General features: G+C 34.3%; 1 protein-coding gene across 6 annotated transcripts in view; it reads right to left on the bottom strand.

The window, feature by feature from the left end:
• CNOT6L (CCR4-NOT transcription complex subunit 6 like) overlaps positions 1-22,451 on the bottom strand; it is a 111,330-nt gene that overhangs the window by 22,601 nt on the left and 66,278 nt on the right. For all 6 annotated transcript variants that reach the window (XM_032400596.1, XM_032400593.1, XM_032400592.1 and 3 more), the window contains 4 exons: positions 20,683-20,772; positions 11,956-12,024; positions 9,157-9,314; positions 6,754-6,908 (listed from right to left, as the gene is read on the bottom strand). In XM_032400596.1, coding sequence (XP_032256487.1) covers positions 6,754-6,908; positions 9,157-9,314; positions 11,956-12,024; positions 20,683-20,772 — 472 coding nt within the window. The remainder of the gene's footprint in view (positions 1-6,753; positions 6,909-9,156; positions 9,315-11,955; positions 12,025-20,682; positions 20,773-22,451) is intronic.

Raw genomic sequence — 22,451 nt, forward strand, 5'->3', positions numbered from 1 at the left:
TGCAAATACCTTTCCTCATTCTGTAGTTTGCCTTTTAGTTCTGTTGATTATTTACTTTGCTGTGCAAAAGCATTTTATTTTGATATAGTCCCAATAGTTTATTTTTGTTTTTGTTTATCTTGACTCAGGAGACCTATCTAGAAAAAAGTTGCTACTGCTGATGTCAGAGAAGTTCCTGATAAAGGACACTTTGAAATTTCATTCTTTTTTCCCAGAAGATTAAATATCCCTGCCACCTTTTGATTTTCATCAATCTTATGTGTACATATTGGTCTTCTCTGAAATAATCAAAATTCTCAATAGGACAGAACCAATAATAAAAATAACATATGCTGCCCATTACTGAGGATCTACTTTGTATCAAGACTTGTGATAGGTACTGAATTCATACATATTAGTCCTAAAATTTGCAAAAAATTTGCGAAGGGGTGAATATGGAAACACACTACCGAGATTCCTCATCAATCCTTCAGGAATTGCTCCAGCTGCAGAGAGATACATCACCCAAGGTCAAGTACTTCTAGGAGTGGCCTACATCCAGTTATAGATCAAAAGCAAAACATCAAAGTTTATGGATTTTGGTCCCTCCTGGGTTAACTCTCACAGGCCATTTCAGTTCCAAAGCTACAGGTAGGGTCAGCTGAGGTTGTCAGGCTGACAGAACAGAACAACTCTGTTCTCTATGCCCAATTCTATTTCTTCCCTGTTCCCTTTCACAAAGGAACACCGAACTACCTTATCTTTTCGAAAAATGAGGTGATTTGTTCATCTTCAATATCCTAGAACTTCTCCTACACTGCAACATTCATAACAGATTACCCTTGCCAGTTCTGCAATCATACTTTCACAAGATCTTTTAGTACCATGTGATATAATTATCTTGATTTGGAAACCTAACCAGTTCAGGCAGTTTAGTGACTCTCTTGCTTTACCAGTCTCCTCTTCACCTCGTCTTTATTAGTCTTTCCACTTTGAACAAAATTCTCAATAGAGATCATGAAAGCAAAATAGAAGTTGTACAGCTGTTTTATACCTTGATCCTCAATTAGTGATTACACAATCCACAATGGGTATATCCCTTCTTTAAGTGCATGGTATTTAAAATACCCTTCTTAGCATTTTCACCAAGCCTCTGCTTCTTAGTCTTCTTGGCAAAGATCACAGGTTCAGTCAACTTCTTTTTAAAACACATGCCTGATTACTGACTTTTCTTCATTTATAAATGAATCCTGACAATTATTCAGTTTATTAATTCTTCCACCTACCCCTTCAACTTTCTTCCTAATTGGTATAATTAATGATTGTATTGCCTCACTTTTGACTTTTACAACTTCAAGTATCAGCTTTTTAATATCTTTGGTTTCAAAAAGTTCAGAAAAATAAATGCAGTTTTCCTAAACAGAGTACAGACATCCTTATAACTAACACTCCCTTCCTTGGCCCTTACAAATACTAAAGAGGACAGGGTCACACTCTCAAATTTTATCATTTCAGCTTAACCAATAGTTTGTTTTTTGTTTTTGGGTTTTTTTTTTTCTTCCAGATTTATTTATTAGAGAGAGCACACATGGGGGGATGGGGCGTGGGCAGGGGCAGAGGGAGAGTGTCCTAAGCAGACTTCAAGCTGAACGTGGAGCCTGATGCAGGGCTTCATCTCACAACCCTGAGCCGAAACCAAGAGCTATATGCTTATCCAAATGCACCACCCAGGTGCCCCTTCACCAAGAGTTGAAGAACCAAAGAGATAGTTGAGAACTAAGGAACCAAAGAAAGTTCCTCCTTTACAGTGAGAATTAAGCAAGAGTAAGATAGGCTTCTTGCAGGTAAGAACTTTTCAGGTACTCTGCCTTAAGAAAATCTCCAGCACTAGTACAGATAGCTGTAGTCTCCTACACTTTGTCTCGTTTTTGTGTTTATTTTATACGGTATTTATAATACATTTATAGTATAGTAAGAAATAATTATCCATATTCTATTCATACTACCTGACCAATACTATTTCTTAATTCTCCCTCCTACACATAACCAAACACACTCCACTTTGCTTCGACTTTCTGTCTCACAGATTCACCTATAGGTGACATTCTGACATACAGAGATGTCTTCCTCATTCTTTCTATTAGATGTTAGTTTTGAATAAAACATACTGGTTTACGTTACTTTCCATTCACCAATCCAAACCATCAATCCTTGGTTAATATGTAAAATCTTATAACGTGTCTCTATTTCAATTCATTTTATTATTCCTATTCTATATCGAGTACACAGATGCTGTAAGTATTAATCCTCATGCTATTTTTTTTATTTTAGTCTAAGAATTCTTCTTTTTATCTTTGTGAAAGTCTTATTTTATAGAAAGTCAAATGGGCATAGAGAGATCATATATGCTATAATCAAAAAACAAAGACCCCACCCTTCTTACATGATTTGAGGAAGATTATTAGGTTGAATGTTTCAAATACAGCCTTCAAACAGAACAATGAGATAACTCAATTTCTTACTAGCTTGGATCTAGAAGTAATTTTATGGGCTGTGATGTGATTAAATCAATGGTAGAGAGGACAGTGAATGCCAACTATGAGCAAGCGAAACAATATATAAGACTTGAGTAATAGTCCCTCCCTGAATTCATTTACAAGCCAAAAGAACAAAAGGTACATAGTCAAGAAAAGAATATAAGCACACAAAAGTAAACTATGACCCTTTCTGGATCATATTCCAGCACTCTTAAACCTAAACCAAACAGAAGTTTTTACTGTATATTTAGGGTAAGAGGCTATAAAATGTGTTCTTGGGTCCCTTTAAATAATCATGGGAGTGATTGCTAAAATGGAAAAGAACTTGCTAAAAAAGGTAAGCTTAGACACTGGGATAAATTGGGAAGAAAAGTAGATATGCACTGTCCTGCCTATCTCTGTACAACTCTTTGAACCACTGAAACCGCTTTTACATTCTTAATCATTTTAGCCCCAGAAGAAACCTCTCAAATTACGTGAAAGTCATTACTCTCTATATTGTGCCAGTGGTGGCACAAAGCAGTAATTTTATGTTCCAGATTAAATTTATGGGAGAGTGAACAACAGAAACCAGAAATCACAATCTGTTTTTTAAAAATCACACAAATTCTAAACGCAACCACCACCGATGACACAGGAAATCAGTATCTGAGAAACCAGTGAGAAGGAATTATCACATTAGGTCCTTTTGGAATGCTATTATAACCTCTGGATGCCCTCTTCTCAAGCACAAAACTACCGTCATAACATAGGAAGGAAAAGCAAAAACTTGGCCTTACCTGGTAAATCTGAGACTGGAAGCAGGTTAGAAAGCAGAGACAATACAGCAAGGACTGAGAACCATGACAACCTAGTTCTAAGTTCTATTGGAAGAGACTGCTTCTCCAGTGTAATGGTCACCTGTTCTAACACTGTCTCATCTTTTCCTTTTTCACTGGCTGTCATGATCAGATCAGAACTATTAACTTCAGGAGCAGCAAGTAAGTCTAGTATCTAGGCCTTGTTTCATCTCCATTTTTCTCCATTTTCAATTTCTTCAAATTGTGTACCTGGATCCAAGCCTACTTCTACTAACTGCTAAGTCTATAGGACAAAATATGGCAAAAGGAAATTTAAATTTCTGAGCCTAAAAAACTTATCTATAGTAAGTCTTTCCATACACACACAACAAAAAAAATACATACATGTATCTTATAAAATCTTTGCACTGAAGATAGTGATAGTTACTGAGATAAAGGACAAAGCAAAAGCTACTTCTAGCATTTTATGAATCAAAATTTCTATTTTCTGGTATCTCCATGCATCTAACTACCCAAAAAGTGTCATAATGATGACCAAAAGGTCCTGCCAAATCTTGAAGTAACTTCTGAAGCCCCGAAGATTAAACTACAATGAATATGATGCAAGGGACTATTTTACTGTATTCCAGTTCTCTGAAAATTGGTAATCTATGTCCTAGTCTTTACTAAGCAATATCCTATCCTTTCATCACAATGGATAAGAAATTTTTATCACAGCATTTTGCTAAAAACAGTAATTATTATAGTTTCTATTTATGGTTACCTACTCTGTATCACCATTTTCCATGAAGGGAAAAACTCATCAATGAAGATTAGGAATTATGAGATACTCTGGTTTTAGAAGAATGAGACTTTGAGAATGAGACTTCAAGTACTCTTCCTACAGCTATCTTTTGACTTTGTCAGTTTTGTTAACTACATAAAGAAATTATCTTAGATGGTAACATACAAATAAATACAAATGAGGAAATAAGCCCAGAAAGGGTAAGTGACTCATTCAAGATTATATAGCTATGTAAGCAGGAGAACCACCTGGCTTCACAATTCTTTTCTTTGCACTGTATTATCTCTCCGATCTGAAGAAAGAATAGAGTAAAGGCATGGTAGTATACTTTGTGTTAAATTTCAAATAGTTTGGGGGTGCCTGGGTGGCTCAGTCGTTAAGCGTCTGCCTTCGGCTCAGGTCATGATCCCGGGGTCCTGGGATCGAGCCCCACGTCGGGCTCCCTGCTCAGCAGGAAGCCTGCTTCTCCCTCTCCCACTCCCCCTGCTTGTGTTCCCTCTCTCGCTGTCTCTCTGTCAAATAAATAAATAAAATCTTTAAAAAAAAAATTTCAAATAGTTTGGCACTGGATAGTTAGCTCATACAACATCAACAAGTATTTGATACTGCTCACAAAAGAATATATATACTCAAAGGATTCATCTGTTACTGGATTCATGCTACTATTCAGGCAAAAAGAGTTGACATATGGAAGAAAACCAAATGATGCACCTAATTATTTCCTATGTGTTCACTTAATTCAAGCATCAATTTTTAAAAGTGTTTGAAAGTTTCCTAGATATTAGTTATAATTGTTAGTTCAAAATCTTAACTACCTCTAGTAAATTATCAAGGCATTTTAGATTTTCCTCTCAAACTGTGATGGGGATGATAAAAATTATATTATCTTCCTTTGGGAAGAAACAATGGAAAATGGAAAAAGAACTTGATGTTTTATCTCAATATTACCAGTACTCTTTTTTCAATTATGGTGTTTCAAGGAAATGTGTTTATGAATATAGGTAACAAACATCAAATTCAAGGCAATTTTTCCAAATGAGGTAACCTTTTAAGAGGTACAAGTAATACCAAAAGCTCAATAAGAAACCTAAAAATTCAGTTTAGTACCATGGTTAAAAGCACTGACTATGAAGCCACACTACTCTCTGTACATTTGTCTCCTCATGTATAAAAATGAGAATATAGCTCTACTCCTAGCTCTGAGGTTGCTTTAAAAATTCAACAAGAGAATCCATAAGAGGCCTACCAGTATATGAAAGTAATCTCTATTGTTAGTCTGAAATTAGTTAAAAAAAAAAAAAAATCACCAACCAACTAGAAGAATTTAGTATATTCTAACCTCAAATACTGTAGGCCTATCCATTAAGTATTAGCCAAAATGAGAATATCTCAGGGAATAAATAAAAATTCAGAGAAAAGACAGGAAAGTAGGTACAAATAAATGAGAAAAAGTAGGCCAAGTATCTTTCAAATTCACTTAATTCATTTACTTAACATAACATGCTAGTAATATGCCCGTATCAGTAAAAACATGTAACTGGCTTTGTGATAACTGGTAATAAAAAGGGGGCAATACTGGAAAATAGTACACGCTTATCCTGTAAGTAGATGATTCCTAATCTAATGTATCAAACCCAAATTATTAACCATGGGACTCAACCTCTATCAGATTTTACACATTTCAGTCTTCTATTGGAGATTCCTTTGTATTTGCCTTTCTGGGTCAAAAATATGCTTCCCTCTTTTCCTCAAGATAATAACTAAATATGCCTGTAATCATCTAGCTACTCAGCCAGCATTCAAAAGGAGACAGATTTCTGAGTGTGCTGTGGCACTCCACCTTCGAGTAGGAAATGCAGTTTCCTAAATCCAATGCACACAAGATAACAAAGGCTTCTACAAGATCATTTATGTATTTTAATAAGCAGATTCGTGACGTTCTCACCTTTGACTTACTTTAATCAACTATATCAACAGCCCCCAAAAAACACAAATCATGTTTTCTCTGTGTTTGATAATGACTGCTTTCCACTGTCCTATCTCAGTCAATCCTTTAACTCTATTGTCCCTCTTCCATCCTCCCTCATCTCTATTTTATTTTGATTTTCTTATACAATTACCTTTTCCTACTAGACCAGAGCTCTGAGTGGGATTAGGAACTATGTCTTGTCTATCTTTATGTCTATCTTGACTAGCATAGCACCTGTCACAAAGCAACTGCTCAGTAAACGTTTAGTGAATAAATGATTATATATATGAAATGTTAATTGAAAAGGATGAAAAAGGTTAACAAAATGAATGATTCTGAAAAAGCCAACTACCAAAACAAAAATCACAGAAAGAAACTCAGATCACTCATTTCAAATCTTAAAAGGCACTATGCTTTTTTTTTTTTTACACCTGAATTAGTATTTTACTTCATGAAAATATATTTGGAAATATGATAACACCATATTCAAGTATATACCTCTCAAAATTTTTAGTGTAATTTGGCAATAAAGCATAAAGTATAATAAACATTCTTAAAAATACAGCCTAAGAAATATAACATTACCAACAGTTTTAATTTTTACATTGCTTACTTTCTAGCTAGCTTTTGTTAATTTGTGTATTAAAGAAGTATACACTACTATGCTTTGTTTCCTTAACTCACTTTTCTGTTTTGAAGAATATTGCACAACCGTCCACATGCTTTCTCTCCTGCTCAGACATGATTTTGGCACGTGACTTTGGAGAAAAAAATCCATCATATCCACGCTCCTTCAATGCTGGCAGAAAGAGAGTGAAGTATTGCTCTGTTTCCACTTCCTGAGGTGAAAGAAAAGTTGTCACCGACATGACAGAGGAAAACTCTGATTAAGATATAAAAATGTTTAACAGTATAAGATGTGACTAAGTTAAAATAATTCACATAACAAATATTATCTATCCTACCTTACCACTAGCAGCAGTCATTTGATAATGGCAGCTTTTAAACCTGAAAGAACATGAACTGTTGCATGATTTTCTCTTGCTTACCAGCTAGTTGGTCCCAAGTCTCTTTAGTTCCAATTTAGAGTTCATCCTACTATACATCAATTGCTCAAAACTGGTAAAATTGGACATATTATAGATTAAGCACTAAGGAGTAGTAAATTTTATTTAGAGGGGTAATTTTTAAAATTATTTATCTTTCTCAACTGCAATGGAAATGAATGATACCCAAGACTGAGAAGTTTAAGATCAACAAAAAGTTCTACTTTAAGGAATTTTTAGGTACCTGAACACCAATCATCCAATGGTCTCTGTTAATCAAGTATTTTTAAGTTAGACTATTTTATTCTTTGACCCATAAAATATTTTTAATCAATCTTTCCAAATGAAATAATCAAATGTCAAGATAATGATTTATCTATGATGATGCTCAGAACATGATTTTATAACAGTAAAAACAACAGCCTAAATGTTCAACAGTAGAGAAAATGCTAAATCAATAAATATATATTCAGATAATGAATTGGCTTTGAAGAATTTTAGTAATATGGAAAGTGCATTAAGTACAACAGTGTGATCTCAACTTTATTTTGAAAATAGATCTGTAAATAAATAGGAAAGTGAATTTTAAAAAGTGTACAACAAATATTTCAGAAGTTTTAACACAAAAACTATTTTTGGATTATGAGATTAGGTGTTTTCCTCCATCATTCCTTGTATTTTTTCAAAATACTCAATTTCTCTAGAATGAACATTTTATACTATGGTATCACCTTTACAATAAAAAAAACTTTTTATTTTTTTATTTTTAAAGATTTTATTTATTTGACAGAGACACAGTGAGAGAGGGAACACAAGCGGGGGCGGGTGGGGGAGGGAGAAACAGGCTTCCCGCCGAGCAGGGAGCCCGATGTGGGACTCGATCCCAGGACCCTGGGACCATGACCTGAGCCAAAGGCAGACGCTTAACGACTGAGCCACCCAGGCGCCCCAAAAAATACTTTTTAAATTATGTTTTTATCCTTCAAACTATACTTAGAAGAATGTGAGGCTATCATTACTACAAATACTAAATAAAAAAGAGGACAACTAAGTAACTACCTTTGTTTGCCTCCTTCTCCACCAATTCTATGTCAGTTCTGTGTTTAGAAGAAAATTTAATTTTAAAGATTTTTATTATTTCCCAGGAAGTCATATGAACCATAGACAACATAAATTATCAAGCTACTCTAGTACAAAAAATTATTTAAAAAGTAATACCCTCCTTCTCAGGCTATGCTAAAAAGCAGCTATAAAATTCTAATACTTAAAATTTTAAAATACCTTCATAAACATGTAATATGCTTTGAAAGTTGCTACGAAAAAGTTATTAAATACTACCTAGAAACCTTGGCTAGTTGACTGCTGAAGTGCTGAAACACGTATTTCAACAAAAAGGTGTTTGCTCAGTTAAATTTATTATAATAAAGTGTTATAAGACAGAAAAGTCTAAATTTCAGAGACGGTTTTTAAAATAATGCAAAAATGCATGACTTACAGCACAATATTTTTAAATGTTTACAATTTTTACCATTAAGGAACAGTGGACAAATAATATTTTTTAAACATTCCATCATAAGTTAAATTCACATTCTTAAAAGACACAACCTTCTGCAGTTTTCTCTTTCAACAATGCAAGTGATATGTTCATAAGATGAACTGTTAACATGAATAATGGATGTGATTATTTTCACTTAATAGTAAATGAGTATAGGTGGATGGCTGTACTTAGCAAAACAGTTCCACTGTGGAAATGTCTTACCTGCTTATTAAAATTGCCCTTTTTAAGAGGAGAGAAAACAATTCCTTTTGAGTTCTGTTTTGAACACAGACTCTCTCTCCTGGAAGTAAGATCTATTAAGTTCACCTTTAAGTTTCAGACAATTTCTTTTTTTTTTTTTTTTTAATTTTTTTTAAGATTTTATTTTTAAGTAATCTCTACACCCAATGTGGAACTCAGAACTCACAACCCCGAAATCAAGAGCTGCTTGCTCCACCGAGTGAGCCAGCCAGGTGCCCTCAGACAATTAATTTCTAGTGTTACCTGAAGACTAATGATATCTGCATCACAGTTAACAATTTCTTCCATAATTCCCTTTTTCCTGTATTCCCAGTTTAATGCCCAGGATGGGCAATAGCCGTATAGCTGCCGGGTGGCGTATTTATCACATAACACATTGTAACACATAACCGTGAATGATGCTAAGAAGTGGGAGAAAAAAAAAACAAAAGACAAAAGGGAGAAAATTAGGCAAGTTTCTCAAAAAGAAGTATCATGTGTATACCTGCACAAGCACAGATGGCACACAAACCTATCCCAAATATCATCATTGTGAAATGCCTTTTCGGCAAAATTCTGTTAACTATATCTACTAAGACCTCATTGGAGTCCATCACATCAAAGTTCTTTCACTAGAATTAGACTTAGAGTTCATATTTTAGATTTTTAGGAAATTTATTTTAATAAAAATTCAAATTATAAGTCAGAATGCTAATTTTCTGCACATAATTTTTTGAGCAAAGCTCTATATAAGTGGAACAAAAGTGATTTTTACTTTTGTTCATTAAAAGACTCTAACTTCATCAATTTTTATTAACAAAATACCCACTATTTAATACTTTTGGGAGCCTCTTACTGCTCTTATTGCTTTAAGCCAGAAGGATATGGACTAACAGAAGTTTAGTTATAAGAGAATCCTTTTTGCCAAATCATATAATCACTTCTGAAACTGAATTCTCATTTTAAAATGCCCTTGAACAATAAAAGAACTGTGAACAGGAGAACAAAGTTTATAGCCTTGCTACCCAAAAATGTGCTCGAAGACCAAGAGCATCAGTTATCACCTAGGAACTCAAAAATGCAGACTCTCTGGTACCACAAAGACCTACTAAGTCAGAACCTGCAGGCTGACAAAATCCCCAGGTGATTCACATGGACATTAGTTTGAAAAGCCCTGATTTTTATCAGTAATTCTCTATCCATGCTGCCCATTAGAATCACTCTGTACAGTGTTTTTTAAACGTGCTCATATCCAGGGATCTGCTCAAGACGAAATAAGTTAGTGTACTCAGGGTCTAGATATTAGTATTTTTAAAAAGCATCCCAGATGATTATAATGGGCAGGGATGGTTGTGAATCACATACTTAAATAAAAGGTGAGGAATCCAAATAATGAAGTAATAATATTTGATTGAAGTTGGTTAAGATTCAGATAATGGGGAAAGTATTAAGAGAAACTCAGTTCAATGGTCCCCTGGGGATCCAACTGCAGGCCATTTTGTACACTCTTCACTTTTTCACTATCTGGTACTGATTCTTACAGACAGTTTTGTAGCTATAAATCATAAGTTATTATACACATCTCCCTACTCACCAGAAGTAAAAGCCATTTTACTTAGCATCAGATTCTACTTAGGAAAGTACAACACACCCCAAGGAAAATCCATACTCTTTTTTCAATAAGGAAAACCCAAGAACACATTACTTTGAGAATTCAACAACTGATGAAATCATGTTTCTGTTGTTCTTTTTCTTAATGAAAATGTACATATGCAGTATTAGGAAAGCTTTTCTTCAAGATTATGTTCACTAGTGCTCGAGAGAGGATTACTTTGAAGAACCATAAAATGGCGTTTTTAAAATCAGAAAGGGAACAACTAATTATGCATTAGGGAAGGCTAAACAAAATAAATCCACCTAAGTTAAGGCTTTGAAGAAAACCTTAAATATTCCTTTTACTCAGACCATCAATGTGCATCCTGTTAATAGAAGTGTTGCTCATAATGGAGCACTGACACAGTGCCTCCTAGAAAGGCTGATCCTGTGACTCTAAGAGTGTGCTAGTTTTAAAATTACTGCCTCTGGAAGACACAGAAATGTACTGTATATGCTGTTATTTCTCAGTGTTATTAAAATGCAAAAGAACCATGAAGATGTTACACTTCCTACATTTCCCAATTTCAAAGCAAATAATTTTTTCTGAATCCTCTTACTTTAAAAAAGTACACAAACAGAAGGACTTTAAAAGTACGTAAGTTCTGTGATTTACCCTTTAAAAATTACTAAGTTGTCAGTATTCAGTGACTGATCCAACCTTGGTATTAAAACAATAAAATTCTCATTTGTTAATTTTAAAATGAAATTAGATATAATGAAAACTTACTCTTGTGATTAAAAAGAAGGCATTTGGAGAAATACTAATTCACAACTTAAGTAGAATTCCCAATCCTAAAATGTCTAATAAGCAGTAAGAAGCACTATAAATGATGTCAAATCATTACTAGTCTCCACAAAGAGATAAAGGTTTATATTTTCTATATTACCGCAGTTCTAGAAATGCTAAACTATATCCTTAAATTGCTCACTCACACTCTACCATTTCTACACCATTGGCCTGGTATCATACTTTGTTTCCAATATTGCAAATACAGACTCAGTCTAAATTATTCTTTCACAAGTGTTACCACTCTACCCACTGAAGAAAGATAAAGTGCTCAAATAGTTTAAAATTTTCAGAAAATTCATTATTTTTCATTTTTTCTTTTTAAGTCACCCAATACCCTGTGTGAAGAGGCCATTTGGAAGGCTTTATTTTCTTATTTGGAAGGCTTTATTACAAGGAATAATTGTAAAACTAAGAGCTACATCATTGTGAAAGATAGAGGAGAATCCTACACACGGCCTTAAAGTGGGTTTTATACTTTCAAATCTGTCAGTATTTTTTGAAGCTCATCTACCTTGTGGACATAAAATGAAGACTAGTTATAACTGTATTCACAAAGCCCAAATGGCATTTCAAGTATTTCTGAAAAAAATCAAAGAAAAATAAGAAAAACTATTTACCTGATGGCAGAATTTGGTCTCGTTCTTTTAATGTAATCCATGGCCTCGGAGGAAGCTGCTCTGGATGAACTGGGGGGAGGAAAAATCTTTTTTAAACATAAGTTAATTTCATGTGCTTCTAAAATCAGTATCATTTACTTTATAATGTAAAACCAACTTCTGTTTTCTCTTCTGCTATAATGGCCCACAACTGACTTAAAAATCTAACACTGAAATATAAAGAAGATTTAGAAGCCAAAGGAAGTTTAAGCAGACCTATGCAGAAAACACATAACGAACATATGAAAAGAACATTAGGAAACTCATTATTGGCATTTCCATTTACACACTATTTATGAGAAGTACCTATTTAAAACCTTAAATAAGATCAGGGCGCCTGGGTAGCTCAGTTGGTTAAGCACCCAACTCCTGATTTCAGCTCAGGTCATGATCTCAGTGTCTTGGAATGAGCCCAGCCATGGGCTCTACTCTCAGCAGGGAGTCTGCTTGGGATTTTCTCCCTTTCCCTCTGCCCCTCCCCCTGCTCTCACTCTAAAATAAATAAAAATCTTAAAAAAAAAAAAACAAAAACCACAACCTTAAGTAAACTCTTATGTCTTAATTACAAATGTAAACAATGTAAATTTCCCTACTGGGAAATCAAAGCTATGTGAAGTTCCAAAATACTAATAAACTGAAATATTCAAATATCTTTAAAATAGAAAAAAACACATGTGAATGCATAATAGAAATTAATGAATTTTATAATGGGGCTTTCATTTCCTAATTTTAAACTTTATTTTAGGGCGCCTGGGTGGCTCAGTTGGTTAAGCGACTGCCTTCGGCTCAGGTCATGATCCAGGAGTCCCGGGATCGAGTCCCGCATCGGGCTCCCTGCTCGGCGGGGAGTCTGCTTCTCCCTCTGACCCTCCCCCCTCTCATGTGCTTGCTCTCTCTCATTCTCTCTCTCTCAAATAAATAAATAAAAAATCTTTAAAAAAAAAAAAAAAAAAAACTTTATTTTATAACATCCATGTAAAACAAGAGATTAGAACTACATTATACAGAAAAAAGGAAGGCCCTGGTTAAACATTAATTCCTCAGATATGGTTATCAATACCACTGAACTAAAAGCTACCCAACTATCAGATGAGAGAAAATTCACTAAGTTAAGATTTAACTTCGCTTTTACTTTTTCCTTTTAAGAACACTAACAATTACAGGACAATTAGATTCTAAGTTTGCAGATTTTCCCAGGGAATGCAGTGGCTGAGAAATGTATTCCTTTAAAACAAAACTCTTATCTTCATCCAGCCACAGAAATTTTGCCCAGAATATTTAAGATCTTTAAAAGTTTCACTTTACTAACCATTTTGGTGTTCCAAAAGCCTATCTAAAGGATGCATGTTTTAACATCCATACTTTTCACAACGTGGAATGAACATTATTTTGCATAGTCCATATCTTGACAGGAAAGGAATGAAGGTTATCATAAGATGACAAACCATCCAGCTGAATCAACATATTGAATCCTGGAAAAAATCATGCCTGCCAGGAGTGCCATTTCACAATCATGACAACTATCTAAAAAATGGGAAGCCCAATATATAAATACAATGAAGTGTAAACGAACTTTCTAGCTGTTGGGTTCCTTATCAGCAAATGGTTAAAAATTCAGAAATCAAAAAATCCTCAAAATAAAATAAGGTGATGCTGACATTCTGGTGCTTCCCAAAACTTTACTAATATATTTTAATTAATACATCACAATATACCAGTATAAGTAAAATGCATAGTATTCACCAACAATACCCAAAGAGCCAAAAACCTATGAAAAAACACTGTATCTCACCAGTAACCAGGAAAAATAAAAAGATGAGAGAGCATGTTTTTATCCAGGTTGTCCCCCAAATTTTAATATATCCAGAACTGATGATGGTGATAAGATATGAATACTTGCATATATAGCTGGTAAGAATATAAACTGGGAGCTATCTGGGAGGACAAGCTGGATCATCTTTTAAAATTTAAACATCCATGTCCCTGTGACTCAGCAATTCTATTTCCTGGGATCAGCCCTATCTCCTTAAAGAAGCATTCAAATAGATATTACACTATTGTTTATAACAGCAAAAACAAGGGTAAATGGCTAATATCCATTTTACAGAAGTCTATGCTATAGTTTAAGAAAAAAAGGATAGATACATGTGTGCTAAAGTGGAAAGCTATAGAAGAAATACTGAGTGAAAACAACTAGAAATATACAATGATGAGGCGCCTGGGTGACTCAGTCAGTTAAGCAGATGACTCTTGATTTCAGCTCAGCTCATGATCTCAGGGTCCTTGGATTAAGCCCTGCATTGGGCTCCCCGCTCAGCAGGGAGTCTGCTTGAGGATTCGCTCTCTCTCTCTCTCTCTCTGCCCCTCTCCCTGCTTATGCATGCACTCTCTCTCAAATATATACATAATGATAAAATAGAATATGTTTATTAGAAAACATTTTAAAAACACACATGAAAAGTAGTATCATAACATTTCTACCGGTATAATTTTTATATGTAAATGTCTATCAAAATATCTACAAGAACACACACCCAACTTACAAGTGTGTTTACTTACCATAGAGGGGACACAGAATTAAAGATATTGGTCAAAGAAAATTTTAGTCTTAACAGGAATTTTTATAAGGAGAATAATATATTCATGTGTGACATATACTTAAAATTAATGTTTTTTAAGATGAAACTGCAATGTCAGTGATATGACAAACCATCAAATAAAGACTGTTTAACAGATATATATATGGTCCTAGACACAGTACTAGAATTTGAATCAATATGGAAGTCTGTTCTCATGAACAGAAGAGACAGCAGTTAACATAGTAATATGTCTCTCAGGATCATACCTAAAATGTGATAGAACAGTAATCCTCCCATTTTTATCTCCCATACATGCCACACCAGGTGCCAGACAGTACTGCCACCAGCCCTGGAGCCATGAGGAACAGATTGGGGGCAGGGAGTAGGGCAGCAAGAAAATCCTGATTTCTCTGGCCAGTGAAGCCAAAAAGGAGACGTACGGCAAGCATTAGGTGGGAAACACACTTAGTGGCAGTGGTAATCCAACATGCTAATGGCAATCTCTCTAACAGAGCCCGAAGAGAGACAACCCATCCCAACACTCCAGTAACCAGCAGCATTGGGCCTGGTTTGCCCACAGTAAGGGTGTCAGCTGAGCCTGGAAGAGCTGACAGAACCCACATGCTAAACCTAAACTGGGCAACTGCCTGCTAAAATTGAGATTTAATTTTAAAAGGATCAACAGTCTCCAAATATAACATTCAAAATATCCAGGATACACCTGAAAATCATTGGTCATACCAAAGACCAGGAATTATCACAAATTAAATGAGAAAAGACTATCAACAGAGACCAACACAGAGAGGATTCAGATGTTGAAACTGACAGAGATTTTAGAGCAGCCATCATACAGCTGCTTCAAGAAGTAATTACAAATTCTCCTGAAACAAATGAAAAAATAAAAAGCCCAAAGAAGCATAAGTTCTACTTTTTGAAAAGATCCAAAATGAAATTACTCAACTGAAAAACACAATAATCAAATAACAAAACTCACCAAAAGGGCACAAAAATAAAGATAACCAAAAAAAAAAGAGTGAATCTGAGTATTTCATTTGAACAGTTAAAAGGAAAATAAAGGGGGGGGGGGGGGGGGAATGAACAGAGCTTGAGAGACCTGTGGAACTGTTAACAAAAGCTCTATGACTCATATCATCAGAGTCCAGAAGGAAGAGAAGAAAGAGCATGGGCTTAAAAAGTATTCTAAGAGATAATGGCTAAAATGTCTCAAATTTGGTAAATGACATAAACCTACAAATTCAAGAAGGTGAGCAAACTTCCAGTAGAATAAACCCAAAGAAGTCCACACCAAGACACATCATAAACTGCTGAAAACTAAAGACAAAAAAAAAATCTGAAAAATATCAAAGAGAAAAGACACATTACCTATCAGGGAACAATGGGTTTCTTTTCTGAAACCATGGCAGCCAGAGGAAGTAGCCCATTTTCAAGTGCTGGAAGAAAAGAACTGTCAAGCCACAAATTCTGTATCCTGCAAAAGTTCCCTTCGAAATCAAGGGGAAATTGGGGCACCTGGGTGGCTCAGTCGGTTAAGTGTCTGCCTTTGGCTCAGGTCATGATCTCTGAATCCAGGGATCCAGTCCCTGCTCAGCAGGGAGTCTGCTTCTCCCTCTCCCTCTGCCCCTCCCCCTGCTTGTGCTCACTTTCTCTCTCTCTCTAATAAAGTCTTTTAAAAAATTAAAAAAAAAAGAAATCGGGGGAAATAAAAATGTTATAAAAGAAAAACCATGAAACTTTGTTGTTAGCAGACCTGCCCTTAAAAAATGGCTAAAGGAAACTCTCTAAACAGAAAGGAAATAATAACAGAACTAGAACATCAAAAAGTAAAGAACAAGCAGTAAAATTAGGGGTAAACGCAATGGATTATCCTCTCCACATGAGCTTCTTAAATCATATCTGAGAGTTAAAGCACAAATTATAACATCTGTGTGGTACTCTGTGTAGGTAGAGGAAATATTGGAGACAATTACATTTTAATAAAAGTGGGGAGTATGAAGGCACATAAATGGAAGTTAGGCAGCAATAATGCACTTGAAGTGATAAAACCATTATCAGTAGACTATGCTAAACATGTATGTTGTGATATCTAGACCAACCACTAAGAAAAGAATTTCAATTCAGAACTCTAGGTTTCCCTTCTTTTCACTACATCTGTATCTTTGGGGTAAATGCCCAGTAGTGTAATTGCTGGGTCATAGGGTAGCTCTATTTTAACTTTTTGAGGCACCTCCACACGGTTTTCCAAAGTGGCTGTACCAACTTGCATTCCCACCAACAGTGTAAGAGGGTTCCCCTTTCTCCACAACCTCTCCAACATGTTGTTTCTTGCCTTGTCAATTTTTGCCATTTGAACTGGTGTAAGGTGGTATCTCAATGTGGTTTTGATTTGAATATCCCTGAGATGCCCTTCAACAGACGAATGGATGAAGAAGATGTGACCCATATATACAATGGAATATTACTCAGCCATCAGAAAGGATGAAAACCCAACTTTTACATCAACATGGACAGAACTGGAAGAGATTATGCTAAGTGAAATAAGTAGAGAAAGTCAATTATCATATGGTTTCACTCATTTGTGGAACATAAGGAATAGCATGGAGGACATTAGGAGAAGGAAGGGAAAAATGAAGCAGGGGGACATCAGAGGGGGAGCTCTATGTCAGATAAATGAATAAAATCTTAAAAACAACAACAACAACACAAAAAAAACACCAATCTCAAATATACTCTTCCAAATAACAGAAAATAAATTTTATGATGCCAGTATAATCTTTATATTAAAACCTGACAAGGATATTGAAGAAAGGAAAATTATTGGCCAATCTCACTCAAACTCACATGCAAAAAAATCCTAAGTAAAATATTAGCAAACTGAATAAAGGGATATATAAAAATACTATATTACAACCTACTTGAATTTAAGAATACAAAGGTGGTATAACATGAAAAATAAATACATTTACCAAATTAGCAGAATAAAGGACAGAAAATATATGCTCATCTTAATAGAGAAAGAGCATTTGATAAAATTAAACATTTGTTCATACTAAAAAATTAAAAACATAGAAGGAATAGGAGAATAGAATAGGAATAGAAGAACAAGCTAGGAACAGAAGAAAACTTATCTGATAAACTTCCTTAACGTTAACTATGTAAAAATTATGGTGAATGTCACATTTATTTGTAATTATTAAAAGCTAATAAATTTTGAAATTAGACAAATTATCACTACTTTTAGTTAGCATCTACTGGTGATTTTAGCAAGGGCAATAAGGCAAGAAAAAGAAATAAAAGATACAAGAATTAGAGAGTAATAAAAGTGTCATTATTCGCAGATGATACAATTGTAGAAACTGAAATAAAAATACACTAGGATTAAAAAGAGTTTAGCAAAGTGGCTGAATATGTATTTACCAAAGGCATTTACAAGTGTTCAGCAAGGTACCTAAATACCAATAAATATACAAAACCCAATTATATTCCATAAATAAGCAATAATAATCTTATTAAGATTCATTTCCAAAAAGACTGTTTATGAGGGCATCAAAAAAGTCAATACCTAGAATAAATGTAATGAAAACTGTGAAGACCACTACACAGAAACCTAAAACTCAATCCTGGGAGAAATTAGAGAAAGCACAATAAATCAACGAATAACCAACATTGTTAGGTTAGAAAATCCAGTGTTGTAAACATGTCAATTCTTTCCAAAGCAACCTATAGATTCAATATATTCTCAACCTTAATCCCTACCTTTTGGGGAGGGGAGAAATTAGAAAAGCCAATTCCAACAATTTTAATGAAAATACAAGGTAAAGGAAGCATGGGGCAAAACTAGCTTAGACTTTAGAATCAAATCAAGAGGGGAGACTTACTCTACTGAATCTTAAGACATTTTATAAAAATACCATAATTAAAGACACTGTTATATTGCCATAAAGACTACTAGAAATGAGGGCGCCTGGGTGGCTCAGTCGTTAAGCATCTGCCTTCGGCTCAGGTCACGATCCCAGGGTCCTGGGATCGAGTCCTGCATTGGGCTCCCTGCTCAGCGGGGAGCCTGCTTCTCCCTCTCCCACTCCCCCTGCTTGTGTTCCCTCTCTTGCTGTGTCTCTCTCTGTCAAATAAATAAATAAAATCTTTAAAAAAAAAAAAAAAGACTACTAGAAATGAATAGAGAACACAAAACGTCAGAAATAAACCCATACATACAATGACAATTTATGACAAAGATGACACTAAAAAACAGTAATGAAAGGACAGTCTTTTCAATAAATGGCTCAAGGTCAGTTTAATCTATTATCATGAAAAAGTTATGAAAATTGACTCCTGTGTTACACAAATTGCAATTCTAGGAAGATACCAGCTTTAAATGTTACAAGTAAAAAATGGAATTTTTAGATACAGGAAAATATATCCTTGAGCTTGAGGTAGAGAAAAATTCTTAAACAGGACACAAAAGCAATATCGTACTAGAAAAGATCAATAAATTCAATTATTTAAGATGTTTTCTGTTCATCAAAAGACAAATTAAGAAAGAGGAAAGGCAAACAATAGCATGGGAGAAGATACTTGCAATATATACACCAACAAATGTCTTCTATCTAAAGTATAGAAGAACTCCTTAAAAATTACACACACATACACCCCACATACATGCCGTATGAATGATCAAGTGGCTACATTTATTTAGACAATGAAGATATGTATTTTTAAAGCAGGAAGGAAATAGCGTACACATACTATATATATACACACACAAACACTATATATATATATATATATATATATATATACACACTATATATATATATATATAAATATACACACACACACACATATAGCTAAATTAAACTCTTAGCCATATATTCTTAATTTATTACTAAAAGGACCCCTTAAGTTTATTATCTCTCTCCCATCAATCAAATTTTAGTCTTTATAGCCAAAAAATTTTAGAGGATATTAATTTAGTTTTACATTATTGTAAATATTACTATTTTAAAAAAATTTTGTATGTAGGTGTCTTCTATAATGGAGAGAATTAAAAAGAGTACATATCCTGTAAATAAAGATTAAATTCCACCCTTTTCTTTAAAAAAAAAAAAGAGTATAAACAACATACTGTGATGATGGCCTCATGCTAGAATCTAGATCTCTCTCACTGTTTCAGGATTCTGTATTTTAGAAAGACATTATTCCAAGAAAAAGATCTGAATTTAAGCATCTACATACTTTGAGTGTAGATACATACATACATATTTTGAGTGCTTAAGCAAAAAAAAAAAAGGTTTTAAGTCAAATACTTAAAAGATTCCTTATATAGAAAAATTTCCATTTGGAATATAACTATTTTAGTCAGATAGCTCTAGTGTTCTTGATCAAAATCCTGCTTGCAAAATTTCACAACTGTGTAGTGAATCAAACTAATAATTTCATGCACAAAAAATGTGTACAGTGTATGGGATCCACGTAATCTCCATCAAATTCAAACAATTAATAACTATGTATTTGTGATTAAGAGCAAGAGAATCTTGGGTTCACAGCTCTGGCATTAACCAGCTATGTTAACTTGGGAAAATTAATTTATTCTCCCAATCTCAGAACTTGCATCTGTAGAATACCAGTAAAAATTGGGACCTCTTAGGTTCTTAGAAAAATTAAATGAGATAATGTAATTAAAGCTCCTAATATATTGCTTGGTAAATAGAAAGCACTCAGTATATGAAAAGAATGTCCCATAATAGGAAGAATTCTAAAACTATGAGAAGTTATTAAAAAAAAAAAAAAAAGTCAGATGCTCTTAAGCAACATGTGACATATTAGCTAGTAGTAATACACGTAGAGTTCACTGACTAATCATTAAGAGTTACCTGCAATGGGGCACCTGGGTGGCTCAGTCGTTAAGCGTCTGCCTTCGGCTCAGGTCATGATCCCAGGGTCCTGGGATCGAGTCCCACATCCGGCTCCCTGCTCCGCGGGAAGCCTGCTTCTCCCTCTCCCACTCCCCCTGCTTGTGTTCCTGCTCTCGCTATCTCTCTCTCTGTCAAATAAATAAATAAAATCTAAAAAAAAAAAAAAAAAGAGTTACCTGCAAGATTGTCAAGCATGAAGTTCAGTAGCTTTCGGGTTCCATCTGGGTCCTGGTATAAATTGAGAATATCCTGTGATAAAGGATTGCCTAAAGCAGAATAAAAAAATAAAATCTGTAAGACTTAACAACTGTAAGACCAGACAAATGTACACAATAAAATACTAATTTTGTAAAGTGAATTTTAAAGTATTTAGTCGGTTACATAAATTTAAAGAAATTATGTGAATCTAAAGAAATACTGTTAAGATCGTCGTAAGATTTCAAAAATGTTCTTTCTCGATTTCACTGTTTATACTATATATCTACAAGTTGTTTGCCAAAATCACATATATAAACGTACTTATTAATCTTAGTCAATTCTGAAGTAATATCACAATTCAACACCCTGAATTAACCTTTGTAAGTTCTACATTATTCTTTGAAGACAAAACAGTCCTATATGAGAAAGAATGAATGCTATCATAAAAAAAAAAAAAGGGAGGGTCTTCCTAGTTAGAATATTTATATTACATATGGAGAAAGGAAGACATTTCAAGTGAAAAGAAAACCTTGTACAAACATGAGTTAGTGAAATGTGAGAAGAAAATAAGAATTTTTTCATTATGGTGATCAGGAATATCTGAGTACTAACAGTACAAATGTATCAAATATAAAAAAAAAAAAGCTATTGTTAACAGTCTATATATTCCCTTAAGAAATAAAGGAGGAATTTGTTGAGACAGGCATGAAACAACAGTCTTGCAAACAGATTTCAAAAGACAAAAACCATGGAACTTCCAGAAACAAAGGTTTTAACTACTGAAGCAAACAAAATCTTCAACACACAAACTCAGCAGAATGGCTAAAATTTAAAAATATTGACCAGAAAGTGATTAAAAAAAAAATGTAGAGTACTTGGAACTCTCATATTGCTGGTATATTTCAACTGTGGTGAAAATCTGGTTGGCAGTTTCCAATTCACTTGAAAGAGAAAAAGGAAATTTCCTGGTGTGACAAAAATGCTCTATATCTTAAGGTAGGCAGTGGTAACACGTGTATACTTTTATCAAAATTAGTCACAGTACGTACTAAAACATTTCGTATTTTACTATATATAACTATAACTCAAAGTATTAGGGGGAAAAAAACTATGATCAATGAGTTAGGCAGTACATCAGGCACAACTAAAAATAAAATTAGTGAAGAGAAAAAATACATTCAAAGAAACTACCAAAAATGCATCACCAAGAGTCAAAAAGATATAAAGTAGGAGACAGTAACAGATATGTGAGTTAGATAAGAAATCTTAACATATATTAAATTAGAGCTCTAGAAATAGAGAACAGGAGTTGGGTCTCTGGCTCAACATATAAAGAACTCCACAACTGAAGTCATAAGGCAAACTGCTGCCCTGAACACAAACAAGCAGATATAGAAAATCACAGCCGAGTGGCAGCAAAAGTCCGGATACAAAAGCCCAGAAATGGAACTAGTATCAGTTAGCACACTTTGAGTCATAACTGACAAACTGGTGGAGGCTTGGAGAAAATTAGCTTGAGAGTTAAAAAAAAAAATCAAAGGGACCCAATCTTAGGAGCCTCTAACACTTCCCTGAGTTTTATCTCCAAGAGCCCCACCAGGTTTTTAATATAAAGACTGGAAAAAAATTCCCCTTGTGCTTCTGGTGGGAAAGGGGGGGGGGGGGAGGGGGTAATGCTCTCCTTAACAAGTCCTGCATGCAAGGAAAACTTTTTACCAGAATATAATCAGGTGAGGCTTTACCATTT

This window comes from Phoca vitulina, unplaced genomic scaffold, assembly GCF_004348235.1.
Source record: "Phoca vitulina isolate PV1807 unplaced genomic scaffold, GSC_HSeal_1.0 scaffold3, whole genome shotgun sequence".
Lineage (NCBI taxonomy): Eukaryota > Metazoa > Chordata > Mammalia > Carnivora > Phocidae > Phoca > Phoca vitulina.